This window comes from Physella acuta, unplaced genomic scaffold (genome assembly GCF_028476545.2).
Source record: "Physella acuta isolate Inbredline_101_S28 unplaced genomic scaffold, ASM2847654v3 ptg002480l, whole genome shotgun sequence".
Lineage (NCBI taxonomy): Eukaryota > Metazoa > Mollusca > Gastropoda > Physidae > Physella > Physella acuta.
The window spans coordinates 1-15,000 of record NW_026733955.1 but is presented as its reverse complement, the minus strand read 5'-3'; the positions used below and the strand labels follow the sequence as shown (position 1 = coordinate 15,000).

Genomic DNA, 15,000 nt, shown 5'->3' with positions numbered 1-15,000 from the left:
ATATATATATATATATATATATATATATATATATATATATATATATATATATATATATATATATATATATAGGCATATATAAGCATAAGTATAAATATATATAACTTATACATATATATATATATATATAGAGAGAGAGAGAGAGAGAGAGAGAGAGAGAGAGAGAGGGGGAGAGAGAGAAAGAGGGAGAGGAAGAGGGAGGGAAGGAGTTTACAATATTATAATTACCATTGACATGTGACAATAAAGCCTCTCGGATAAAGCCATCACAATAGTTTGTGGTGAACAGGCACTTGTCTTGAGAGGGTTCGTAGTTCGTCCTGGTCAGGTTGGTTGCACCATCGGGGTGCGTATGGTAGCCGAGTGCACATTCCCTGGGGAATATAAGACGGGAGATCGTAAGATATGTTGTCTTTAATGTTAGGGCAGCGTTCATCTCCGGTTGAGGGGAGGTGCAGAGTTTTTTCCAGGTATCTCTTCGGGGCGACGGAGCCCCCCCCCCCCCCCCCCCACGAACGAAATGGAATTTATATAGAAAATATATATTTTTAACAGTGCCAGCCCCCCCCCCCCGGAAATTTTAGTCCACCCCCCTCGAAAATTTTAGGCGCCCCCCACGGAAAAAAAAGTCTGGAAGAAACACTCGGAGGTGTAATACATTGTTGGGGGAGGAGGGTGTATTTCACTTGTGGGGGGGGGGATGTTGTTGTGGGAGGGGGTTCCTACAAAAATGTCCATTAAATGCTTTTTTTATCTTCACCCCAATTACTCTAATCACCACATGACAGTGTTAATTAATCTCATCTGAAATTACTCTAATCACCACATGACAGTGTTAATTAATCTCACCTGAAATTACTCTAATTACCACCTGACAGTGTTAATTAATCTCACCTGAAATCACTCTAATTACCACCTTACAAAGTTAATTAATCTCACCTGAAATTACTCTAATTATCACCTTACAAATTTAATTAATCTCACTTGAGGTTACTCTAATTACAACCTGACAGTGCTAATTAATCTTACCTGAGGTTATACTAATTACCACTTGCAGTGGCGTAGCGAGGTCGGGTGTCACCCGGTGCGGCACTTAATGGTGTCACCCCCCAGAGGCGTCCCGGGGACAAACTTTCAAATTTTCGACTTGCACCCCCCCCCCCTCAAACTTACGATTTGCACCCCCCCCCCTCAAACTTTTGATTTGCACCCCCCCCCTCCAATTTTTCTCTATTTATTTTGCTATTTTTTGCCTTGCTGTCACCCCCCTAAATGGTGTCACCCGGTGCGGTCCGCACCCCCGTCCCCCCCCCCTCGTTACGCCTCTGACCACTTGACAGAGTGAACTGAACTCTCCCAAAAACTGGCGACTTACATTTTATGAAGCGCGTCATTGGAGCAGGTCGCGTAGTAGCCATTACACTGTTCTCCGCACAGCATGTAGTTGCCGTCTGGCATGTTTTTGCAGCTGTCGACACAATCTGGTTTGTCTAAGAGGAGTAAATGTAAATCATCATCGTCATCGTCATCGTCATTGTCATCGTCATCATCATCATCATCATCATAATCATCATCATCATCATCATCACCATCATCATCGTCATCGTCATCATCATCATCATCATCATCATCATTATCATCATCATCATCATTATCATCATCACCATCATCATCATCATCATCATCCTCATCATCATCATCATCATCATCATCATTATTGGGATGACGCAAGTTATACGTCATACAGGTCAAGCAGAGGATGGCAGAAACAGAGCATAGGATAATCAGGTGGACCAATAGAATTGCAGGAGAAGGCCGGTCACGTGGGACGGTCAGATGACCATTGAAGCGTGGGTCAGCAGTTAGAGATAGATAGCGGTAAGGGAAAGATGTAGAGAGTTGAAATGATGAGTTAGAGATAGGTAGCGGTAAGGGAAAGATGTAGAGAGTTGAAATGTTGAGTTAGAGATAGGTAGCGCTAGGGGAAAGATGTAGAGAGTTGAAATGATAAGTTAGAGATAGGTAGCGTTAAGGGAAAGATGTAGAGAGTTGAAATGTTGAGTTAGAGATAGGTAGCGCTAGGGGAAAGATGTAGAGAGTTGAAATGTTGAGTTAGAGATGGGTAGCGCTAGAGGAAAGATGTAGAGAGTTGAAATGTTGAGTTAGAGATAGGTAGTGGTAGAGGAAAGATGTAGAGAGTTAAAATGTTGAGTTAGAGATAGGTAGTGCTAGAGGAAAGATGTAGAGAGTTGAAATGTTGAGTTAGAGATAGGTAGTGCTAGAGGAAAGATGTAGAGAGTTGAAATGTTGAGTTAGAGATAGGTAGTGCTAGAGGAAAGATGTAGAGTTGAAATTAAGTGTTATTTTTGGTCATTGGAGTGTGTAGGGAGAAGCCGAGCTTTAGTTGTAGATAGAGTAGTTAGATTGATGTGTAAATCTAGAATATTCTGATTATATTGAACGAGCGGACCCGCGGCGGTGTTAAGGGGTGTGAAAGCGGGGTGACAGCACCCCCTCCGGTTGGTCGGCTGTTGTGTTGTTTTTAATTATTTAAATACAAGACGTCACTAGCAGACATTATATGAATACATACCAAACAAGATGTAACAAAACGTATTTGTGTTTTGTAAAATCACGTAAATTACTCTAATTACCTTCACAAATACTCATACATGATTTTGTCATGGAATACATACTGCTTTTAGCGGTGGTATTGTCACTATTGTCAGCGACTTCGTTTTTTTCGTGACAGATATCCGCTGAATATTCACAGGAGTCAGTCTCGGGGTGGTAAATGAGCCTTTTGGTGACTTGTTTGTTTGGATCGCTGTAGTCCAACCCTAGGGAGCACTCCCTAGAAGCCAGAAAATTACAAGTTTTGTTGTGTTAATATTTTGATGCGTGTTCTTCTAAAAACAGTTTACACAGACACGTATGCTATTACACACAGATTTGTGACGAAGTAGATTTAACATATGCACGTTAATAGCTAAGATAGCAAAACACTTGGCAACACAAAACTGACACAGGCACAAACACGTTAACATAAATTTCACAGTGACACACAAGGCAACACACTAACAGCTAGCACAGAAACACAAGGCAACACACTGACAACAACTAACACAGCAACAACAAAAAAACGACAACACACAGCAGACACACACCTAAAGGCAACACACAACTAACACAGCTACACAATAACAACTAACACAGCTACATACTTACAACAAATACAGCTACATACTTACAACTAAATAAACTAACACAGCTACACACTTACAACTAACACAATACACACTTACAACGAACACAGCTATTCACAACTCACACAGCTACACACAACTAACACAGCTACACACAACTAGCACAGCTACAGACTTACAACTAACACAACTACACACTTTCGACTAACACAACTACAGAATTACAACTTCACTAACACACCTCACTAACAAATTACCCACAAACGCTCAAATCAACACACTAAACACACACACACACACTCAACACACACACATAGCAACAACAAATCAACCCACTAAACACACACACACACACACACATAACAACAACAAATCAACCCACTAAACACACAAATATAACAACAACAAATCAACCCACTAAACACACACACATAACTAAAAACAAACCACAAACGCTCAAATCAACACACTAAACACACACACATAACAACAACAAATCAACCCACTAAACACACACACATAAAAACAACAAATCAACCCACTTAACACACACACACACACATAACAACAACAAATCAACCCACTAAACACACACATAACAACAACATATCAACCCACAATACACACACACATAATAACAAGAAATCAACCCACTAAACACACACACGTAAAACCAACAAATCAACCCACTAAACACACACACGCAGAACAACAACAAATCAACCCACTAAACACACACACGCATAACAACAACAAATCAACCCACTAAACACACACACATAACTAAAAACAAACCACAAACGCTCAAATCAACACACTAAACACACACACATAACAACAGCAAATCAACCCACTAAACACACACACATAGCAACAACAAATCAACCCACTAAACACACACACATAATAACAACATTTCAACCCACTAAACACACACACACATAAAACCAACAAATCAACCCACTAAACACACACACATAACAACAACAAAACAACCCACTAAACACACACACATATAACTAAAAACAAATCAACCCACTAAACACACACACATAACAACAGATCAACCCACTAAACACACACATAACAACAACAGATCAACCCACTAAACACACACACACACACATAAAAACAAATCAACCCACTAAACACACACACATAACAACAGATCAACCCACTAAACACACACATAACAACAACAGATCAACCCACTAAACACACACACACACACATAACATCAAAAAAGACGTATACTAAACACACAAACATAACAAATCAACCCACTTAACACACACACACATAACAACAACAAATCAACCCACTTAACACACACACATAACAACAACAAATTAACCCACTAAACACACAAACATAACTAAAAATAAATCAACCCACTAAACACACACACATAACATCAACAGAGACGTACACTAAACACACACACATAACAACAGCATATCAACCCACTAAACACACACACATAACAACAACAGATCAACCCACTAAACACACACACGCATAACAACAACAAATCAACAAACTAAATACACACACGCATAACAACAAATCAACACACTAAACACACACACATAACAACAGATCAACCCACTAAACACACACACATATAACAACAACAAATCAACCCACTAAACACACACACATAACTAAAATCAAACCGCAAACGCTTAAATCAACACACTAAACACACACACACACACACAACAACAACAAATCAACCCACTAAACACACACACACACATAACAACAACAAATTAACCCACTAAACACACACACACATAACATCAACAAAGCTAAACACACACACATAACAAATCAACCCACTTAACACACACACACATAACATCAATAAAGACGTACACTAAACACACACACATAACAACAACAAATCAACCCACTAAACATACACACACATAACAACAACAAATCAACCCACTTAACACACACACATAACAACAACAAATCAACCCACTAAACACACACACACATAACTAAAACAAATCAACCCACTAAACACACACACATAACAACAACAAATCAACCAACTAAACACACACACGAATAACAACAAATCAACACACTAAACACACACGCATAACAACAGATCAACCCACTAAACACACACACATAACAACAACAAAGACGTACACTAAACACACACACACACATTACAACATTTCAACCCTTTAAACACACACACATAACAACAACAGATCAACCTACTAAACAAACACGCATAACAACAACAAATTAACCCACTAAATACACACACGCATAACAACAAATCAACACACTAAACACACACACATAACAACAGATCAACCCACTAAACACACACACACATAACAACAACAAATCAACCCACTAAACACGCACACATAACTAAAATCAAACCGCAAACGCTAAAATCAACACACTAAACACACACACACACATAACAACAACAAATTAACCCACTAAACACACACACATAACATCAACAAAGACGTACACTAAACACACACACACATAACAACATTTCAACCCACTAAACACACACACATAACATCAACAAAGACGTACACTAAACACACACACATAACAACAACATATCAACCCACTAAACACACACACATAACAACAGATCAACCCACTAAACACACACACATAACAACAACAAAACAACCCACTAAACACACACACACATAACAACAACAAATCAACCCACTAAACACACACACATAACAACAACAAATCAACCCACTAAACACACACACACACATAACAACAAATAAACCCACTAACACACACATAACAACAACAGATCAACCCACTAAACACACACACATAACATTAACAAAGACGTACACTAACTTAACAAATCAACCCACTTAACACACACACACATAACATCAATAAAGACGTAAACTAAACACACACACACATAACAACAACAAATCAACCCACTAAACACACACACATAACAACAACAAATCAACCCACTAAACACGCACATAACAACAACAAATCAACCCACTAAAAACACACACATAACAACAACAAATCAACCAACTAAACACACACACGCATAACAACAAATCAACCGACTAAACACACACACATAACAACAGATCAACCCACTAAACACACACACATAACATCAACAAAAACGTACACTAAACACACACACATAACAACAACATATCAACCCACTAAACACACACACATAACAACAACAGATCAACCCACTAAACACACACACGCATAACAACAACAAATCAACCCACTAAACACACACACGCATAACAACAAATCAACACACTTAACACGCACATAACAACAGATCAACCCACTAAACACACACACACACATAACAACAACAACCAACACACTAAACACACACACACACATAACTAAAAACAAACCACAAACGCTCAAATCAACACACTAAACACACACACACATAACAACAACAAATCAACCCACTAAACACACACACACATAACAACAACAAATTAACCCACTAAACACACGCACATAATAACAACAAATCAACCCACTAAACACACACACATAAAACCAACAAAACAACCCACTAAACACACACACACATAACAACAACAAATCAACCCACTAACACACACATAACAACAACAGATCAACCCACTAAACACACACACATAACATCAACAAAGACGTTCACTAAACACACAAACATAACAAATCAACCCACTTAACACACACACATAACATCAATAAAGACGTACACTAAACACACACACACACAACAACAACAAATCAACCCACTAAACTCACACACATAACAACAACAAATCAACCCACTAAACACACACACATAACTAAAAACAAATCAACCCACTAAACACACACACATAACAACAACAAATCAACCAACTAAACACACACACGCATAACAACAAATCAACCCACTAAACACACACACACATAACAACAGATCAACCCACTAAACACACACACATAACATCAATAAAGACGTATACTAAACACACACACACACATACAAACTTTTCAAACCACTAAACACACACACATAACAAGAACAAAGACGTAAACTAAACACACACACATAACAACAACAAATCAACCCACTAAACACACACACATAACAACAACAAATCAACCCACTAAACACACACACATAACATCAACAAAGTCGTACACTAAACACACACACATAACAACAAATCAACCCACTAAACACACACATAATATCAACAAAGACGTACACTAAACACACACATAACATCACCAAATCAACCCACTAAACACACACATAACATCAACAAAGACGAACACTAAACACACACATAACATCAACAAATCAACCCACTAAACACACACACATAACATCAACAAATCAACCCACTAAACACACACACATAACATCAACAAAGACGTACACTAAACACACACACACATAACATCAACAAAGACGTACACTAAACACACACACACATAACATCAACAAAGACGTACACTAAACACACACACACATAACATCAACAAATCAACCCACTAAACACACACACATAACATCAACAAATCAACCCACTAAACATACACACATAACATCAACAAAGACGAACACTATACACACACACATAACAACAGATCAACCCACTAAACACACACACATAACAACAACAAATCAACCCACTAAACATACACATATAACATCAACAAAGACGTACACTAAACAACAAGACGTACACTAAACAACAAAGCCGTACACTAAACACACACACATAACATCAACAAAGACGTACCTCTCGTAATAAAGCTCACCACTGCAACTAGCGAACAACCCAGCCAGACAAGACTCAGCCTTGCAGATCTTATAGTTTCCGTCAGGCAGGCCACTACAGTCATTGTCATCGTTGACACAGCTGCTTGCTGAAATAACATCAAGTTAAATTAAATTATCAATGACTTGCTATCTGACTCTTGAATGAAACAGCAACAGGCAAAGTCTGGTATGCTTTTACTTTATGAATATATTTTTGTAGTCTTAAATGTGGGCACAGCAAGCTCAAGCACCGTCCCTTAACAAGATGAGTTCCCAGAAAAAATGCGCCGTTGGAAAAATGCGCAACGGAAAAAATGCGCAACGGAAAAATGCGCAAACAGATAAATGCGCACATACTTATTAATTAATACTAATAAACTTTAATTTTGTAATATTCTGTGAAAAAAAATGCTTACCATTCTACAATGTACATGTGATCGATGTTTGCTAACGTCTATGAATACTTGACTTACAAAAATAAATAAATTCACTTATGCGCATTATTGTGCGCAGTTTTCCGTTGCGCATATTTCCGGTCACCAACCAGCACCGCACCGCCGTAAGGTCGGGTGTCATACTTGGGGTGCCACCTCTCACACAACCTCTCACACTATTTTATTTTTTTTTAACCGGATAGAAAATGTTGACAATATTTTTTAAAATGTTTTCCCTAAGTCCTGACCGCCCCTCCGCATACGTATCGTTACGCTACAGCTCTACAGACCACAACAGGAAAGAGAATTGAACCACAACCTGCAACAAACCACAGTTGAACCTATTGAACCACAACCTACAACCAACCACAGTTGAACCTACGTTTATTTTTCACCAAGTTCTCTGCAATCTCATCATTGCTTGTGCACGTTTCGCTGGACGGCTCACACTGTTTACTCGACGGCTGAAACACCAGCTTCTCCTGTGGGTTGGACTCGTTGCGCTCGCATTGTCTATTGGCAAGGACAACGTGGTTAGTGGGTATTACGTTTGGGGTGATGATTTGACTGGCCGATTGCTAACCCGAAAGTCGAGTTGGGATATTGGGGTTTCCGTAAGACGTTCCTGGGTTAACTCAGCTCTGATGGGTACTTGACAGTTGTTCAGAATTTCTTCCAGTCATTACTTCGGAGGGGGAGGGCTCCGAAGAAAGTCTCCCCCCCCCCCCCCTCAGAACGAAATGGAATTTATACAGAAAATATATTCTTTTACCACTTCCTCCCCCCCCCCCCCAGGGATTATTTAGTCAGACCCCCCACCCCAACGAAGAAAAAAGTCTCAAAGAAACACTGCTCATGTTAAAAAAAATAAAGGCGGCTTGGCTACCCATCCATATACTTCATCTGTCCAATGACTTCTAAGTTTGAATGAGTAACTTTACTTTTATTTTTTATGATGCTTGGAAGGTCAAGTTCTTGGGTAAGAATTACGTGGCAACCAGTTATAGCTGGAGTTTTTAGCTTGGGGAGTACTTCCCTAGTGTTCATCCACTCAAGTTCAAACAACAAGGCAGTAGTTGTTTCATTTTGATGTTTTTCTCTCATAGAAGAGCTTCCGTTCACAATTTTAAAAAGCATTATCTGCCCAGGGATCCGAACTCGGGACTCTATGAGTTAGCAAACATACTCTTCCCACCGTCCCGTCTAGTATTGATATCTTGACTAAATGATCTAAGGTAATGATCTTACACTTTTTTCAAGATTCCTCTCTCGCATTCCGCATAATACCCCTCAAGACATTGCTCGCCACACAATGCGTAGAGCCCATCTTTACGGTACGAGCAACCGTAGGCCACACAAGTTCCTGTTGGTTGAAGGGAGAAATAAAATAAAACTCTAAAAACTTTTATAATAACAAGCTTTCAAATGCAATGAAAATAAGGAAAATAAAAAAAAAAACTTGCTCTTTTTAATAAAAAGGTTCGGACGCTAAAATGTGTAATAAGATACAAAATACGAAATTATTTTCTACCAGTGGCGTAACCAGGATCGTCTCAAGGGGGTGGGTGGGGGGGGGTTTCCAATTTTTACCCGGGGACAAACTTTCGATTTGCACCCCCCCCCCCCTCAAACTTTTGATTTGCACCCCCCCCCCCCTCAAACTTTCGATTTGCACCCCCCTCATACTTTTTATATATATACCGAGGGGTCTATGGGGGGTTATGACCCCCCTGCCTACGCCACTGTTTTCTACCTGGTATGTCATTTCGTCGCCGTGTTTATAATACGAAATATATCCTGTAAGTTGCGGGTTTAGATCACATGCTGTGGTTGTTGATGTCCCCCCCCCCCCCCGATACATACAGCCTAACCCCAGGTGAAAATCCCACAACACCCCGCTGAAAATATGTCTTGATCACCAACCGTGAGACAACTCCACCAGACAGTAAAGCGCAGGCAATTCCGGAGTGCTGCAAATGTTGATGAGAGTAGCTAAACCAAGGACTTACTGACTTGGAATGCCGAGTGCTGCAGATGTTGATGGTATAAGCTAAACCAAGGACTTACTGACTGGGAATGCCGGACTGCTGCAGATGTTGATGAGAGTAGCTAAACAAAGGACTTACTGACTGGGAATGCCGAGTGCTGCAGATGTTGATGAGAGTAGCTAAACCAAGGACTTACTGACTGGGAATGCCGAGTGCTGCAGATGTTGATGAGAGTAGCTAAACCAAGGACTTACTGACTGGGAATGCCGGACTGCTGCAAATGTTGATGAGAGTAGCTAAACCAAGGACTTACTGACTGGGAATGCCGGACTGCTGCAAATGTTGATGAGAGTAGCTAAACCAAGGACTTACTGACTGGGAATGCCGAGTGCTGCAGATGTTGATGAGAGTAGCTAAACCAAGGACTTACTGACTTGGAATGACGGAGTGCTGCAGATGTTGATGAGAGTAGCTAAAACAAGGACTTACTGACTTGGAATGACGGAGTGCTGCAGATTTCTTTACTGTAAGTACAAGCATCCATAGACGGGTCAAAGATGAGTCGAGCGTTGTACTGGGTGCCGTTTTTAAAGTGGTACATGCCCAAAGCACACGGCCTAAGTCAGAATCGCATTTTAATTACATAATTATCTCGTACTTTTATTGCAAATTGACATAGGCCTACAGTATTAAAAAACTAGGGTATAATTTCTTTAAATTTCAACCTAACTTAGTGTTAAATAATGTTTTAATTATAATTTATTTTTTTTAAATTGTTTAAATTGGTACACGGCCTAAATCATGACCGTATTTTAATTTCATAATTATCTCGTACTCTTACTGCAAAATAACATACAATATTAAAAAACTAGGGTATAATTTCTTTAAATTTCAACCTAACTTAGTGTTAAATAATTCTCAAATAAGCTGGCTTAGAAGTGAGTAGAGACCAATCCTGAAGTACAGTTACGATTGGTAAGTGCTGGATTCAGAGTTTCTTCCAGGCATCTCGAAAAAATTTTACCGCCCCCCCCCCCCCCCAGAACGAAATGAAATTTATATAATTTATATAGAAAATATATACTTTTAACAGTGCCCGCCCCCCTGAAGAAAGTCTACAGCCCCCCCACCCCCCCCCCCCCGAAAATTTCAAGTGCCACCCCCCCCCCCCCCTGGAGAAAAAAGTCTGGAAAAACACTGGCTGGATTTGTGCACTCTCACATTTCATTTCCGTTTCCATTGTGACACGCCAGAAAATAGCCCTGTTCACACTTGTCTCCGCATATAACGTAGTTACCGTCGGTTTTATTTTCACAATTGGAGATGCATGTTAAAAACGTTGCTTCTGTATGAGGAAAATGTAACAGTTATAAAAATTTGTAAGTTTGTAAGTCTCTTGCTATGACACCTACACCCACACCCACACCCACACCTATACCTACACCTACACCTACACCTACACCTACACCTCCACCTCCACCTCCACCTACGCCTAAGCCTACACCTAAACCTACACCTACACCTACACCTACACCTACAACTACACCTACACCTACACCTACACCTACACCTACACCTACACCTACACCTACACCTACACCCACACCCACACCCACACCCACACCCACACCCACACCTACACCTACACCTACACCTACAACTACACCTACACCCACGCGCATGCCCACGCTTACGCCTACATACATCTCACCTGCCACCACATACATCTCACCTGCCACAACATACATCTCACCTGCCACAACATACATCTCACCTGCCACAACATACATCTCACCTTCCACAACACACATCTCACCTGCCACAACATACATCTCACCTGCCACAACATACACCTCACCTGCCCCAACATACATCTCACCTGCCACAACATACATCTCACCTTCCACAACACACATCTCACCTGCCACAACATACATCTCACCTGCCACAACATACACCTCACCTGCCCCAACATACATCTCACCTGCCACAACATACATCTCACCTGCCACAACATACATCTCACCTGCCACAACATACATCTCACCTGCCCCAACATACATCTCACCTGCCACAACATACATCTCACCTGCCACAACATACATCTCACCTGCCACAACATACATCTCACCTGCCACAACATACATCTCACCTGCCACAACATACATCTCACCTGCCACAACATACATCTCACCTGCCACCACATACATCCCACCTGCCACAACATACATCTCACCTGCCCCAACATACATCTCACCTGCCACAACATACATCTCACCTGCCACAACATACATCTCACCTGCCACAACATACATCTCACCTGCCACAACATACATCTCACCTGCCACCACATACATCTCACCTGCCACAACATACACCTCACCTGCCACAACATACATCTCACAACATACATCTCACCTGCCACAACATACATCTCACCTGCCACCACATACATCTCACCTGCCACAACATCCATCTCACCTGCCACAACATACATCTCACAACATACATCTCACCTGCCACAACATACATCTCACCTGCCACAACATACACCTCACCTGCCACCACATACTTCTCACCTGCCACCACATACATCTCAACTGCCACCACATACATCTCACTTGCCACATCACACATCTCACCTGCCACAACATACATCTCACCTGTCACAACATACATCTCACCTGCCACAACATACATCTCACCTGCCACAACATACATCTCACCTGCCACAACATACATCTCACCTGCCACAACATACATCTCACCTGCCACAACATACATCTCACCTGCCACAACATACATCTCACAACATACATCTCACCTGCCACAACATACATCTCACCTGCCACAACATACATCTCACCTGCCACAACATACATCTCACCTGCCACAACATACATCTCTCCTGCCACAACATACATCTCACCTGCCACAACATACATCTCACCTGCCACAACACACATCTCACCTGCCACAACATACATCTCACCTGCCGCAACATACATCTCACCTGCCACAACACACATCTCTCCTGCCACAACATACATCTCACCTGCCACAACATACATCTCACCTGCCACAACATACATCTCACCTGCCACAACATACATCTCACCTGCCACAACATACATCTCACCTGCCACCACATACATCTCACCTGCCACAACATACATCTCACCTGCCACAACATACATCTCACCTGCCACAACATACATCTCACCTGCCACAACATACATCTCACCTGCCACAACATACATCTCACCTGCCACAACATACATCTCACCTGCCACAACATACATCTCACCTGCCACAACATACATCTCACCTGCCACAACATACATCTCACCTGCCACAACATACATCTCACCTGCCATAACATACATCTCACCTGCCACAACATACATCTCACCTGCCACAACATACATCTCACCTGCCACAACATACATCTCACCTGCCACAACATACATCTCACCTGCCACAACATACATCTCACCTGCCACAACATACATCTCACCTGCCACAACATACATCTCACCTGCCACAACATACATCTCACCTGCCACCACATACATCTCACCTGCCACAACATCCATCTCACCTGCCACAACATACATCTCACCTGCCACAACATACATCTCACCTGCCACAACATACATCTCACCTGCCACAACATACATCTCACCTGCCACAACATACATCTCACAACATACATCTCACCTGCCACAACATACATCTCACCTGCCACAACATACATCTCACCTGCCACAACATACATCTCACAACATACATCTCACCTGCCACAACATACATCTCACAACATACATCTCACCTGCCACAACATACATCTCACCTGCCACAACATACATCTCACCTGCCACAACATACATCTCACCTGCCACAACATACATCTCACCTGCCACAACATACATCTCACCTGCCACAACATACATCTCACCTGCCACAACATACATCTCACCTGCCACAACATACATCTCACCTGCCACAACATACATCTCACCTTCCACAACACACATCTCACCTGCCACAACATACATCTCACCTGCCACAACATACATCTCACCTGCCACAACATACATCTCACCTGCCACAACATACATCTCACCTGCCGATGCGCCATGTAACCACACAAGGAGTAGCACAGCTACACTCGCTGCTTTAAGCCTGGACATCATGAGATCATAGTGAGCTGGAACTTCAGTCTTGGATCTTTCATCGTCGCTTCTTGGTGGAAAATGAATAACATGATTTCAGTGGCGTAGGCAGGAGGGGGGGGGGGTAGGGGGGGGGGGTCTTAGACCTCTCGGTATAGATATAAAAAGTATGGGGGGGTACAAATCAAAGTTTGAGGGGGGGGGGGTGCAAATCGAAAGTTTGTCCCCGGGTAAAAGATTGGACCCCCCCCCCCTTGAGACGATCCTGGCTACGCCACTGCATGATTTTTATCAACATTTGAATGGGCCGGCGGTGGCGAGCGATAGATTGCTAACCCGATCGTTACGAGTTCGAATCCGGGTTCAAGTTAG

General features: G+C 41.6%; 1 protein-coding gene across 1 annotated transcript in view; it reads right to left on the bottom strand.

Moving 5' to 3' along the window:
• The window catches only part of LOC131933376 (chitin-binding domain protein cbd-1-like), a 16,162-nt gene extending 1,463 nt beyond the window's left edge, over positions 1–14,699 (bottom strand). The window contains exons 1-9 of the mRNA XM_059290158.1: positions 14,580–14,699; positions 11,675–11,798; positions 10,943–11,070; positions 9,714–9,828; positions 8,848–8,978; positions 8,012–8,138; positions 2,697–2,854; positions 1,376–1,490; positions 229–374 (exon numbers count right to left, since the gene is read on the bottom strand). Of these exons, the coding sequence (XP_059146141.1) occupies positions 229–374; positions 1,376–1,490; positions 2,697–2,854; positions 8,012–8,138; positions 8,848–8,978; positions 9,714–9,828; positions 10,943–11,070; positions 11,675–11,798; positions 14,580–14,649 (1,114 nt within the window). The 5' untranslated portion in view covers positions 14,650–14,699. The remainder of the gene's footprint in view (positions 1–228; positions 375–1,375; positions 1,491–2,696; positions 2,855–8,011; positions 8,139–8,847; positions 8,979–9,713; positions 9,829–10,942; positions 11,071–11,674; positions 11,799–14,579) is intronic.
• Between the last annotated feature and the right edge of the window lie 301 nt (positions 14,700–15,000).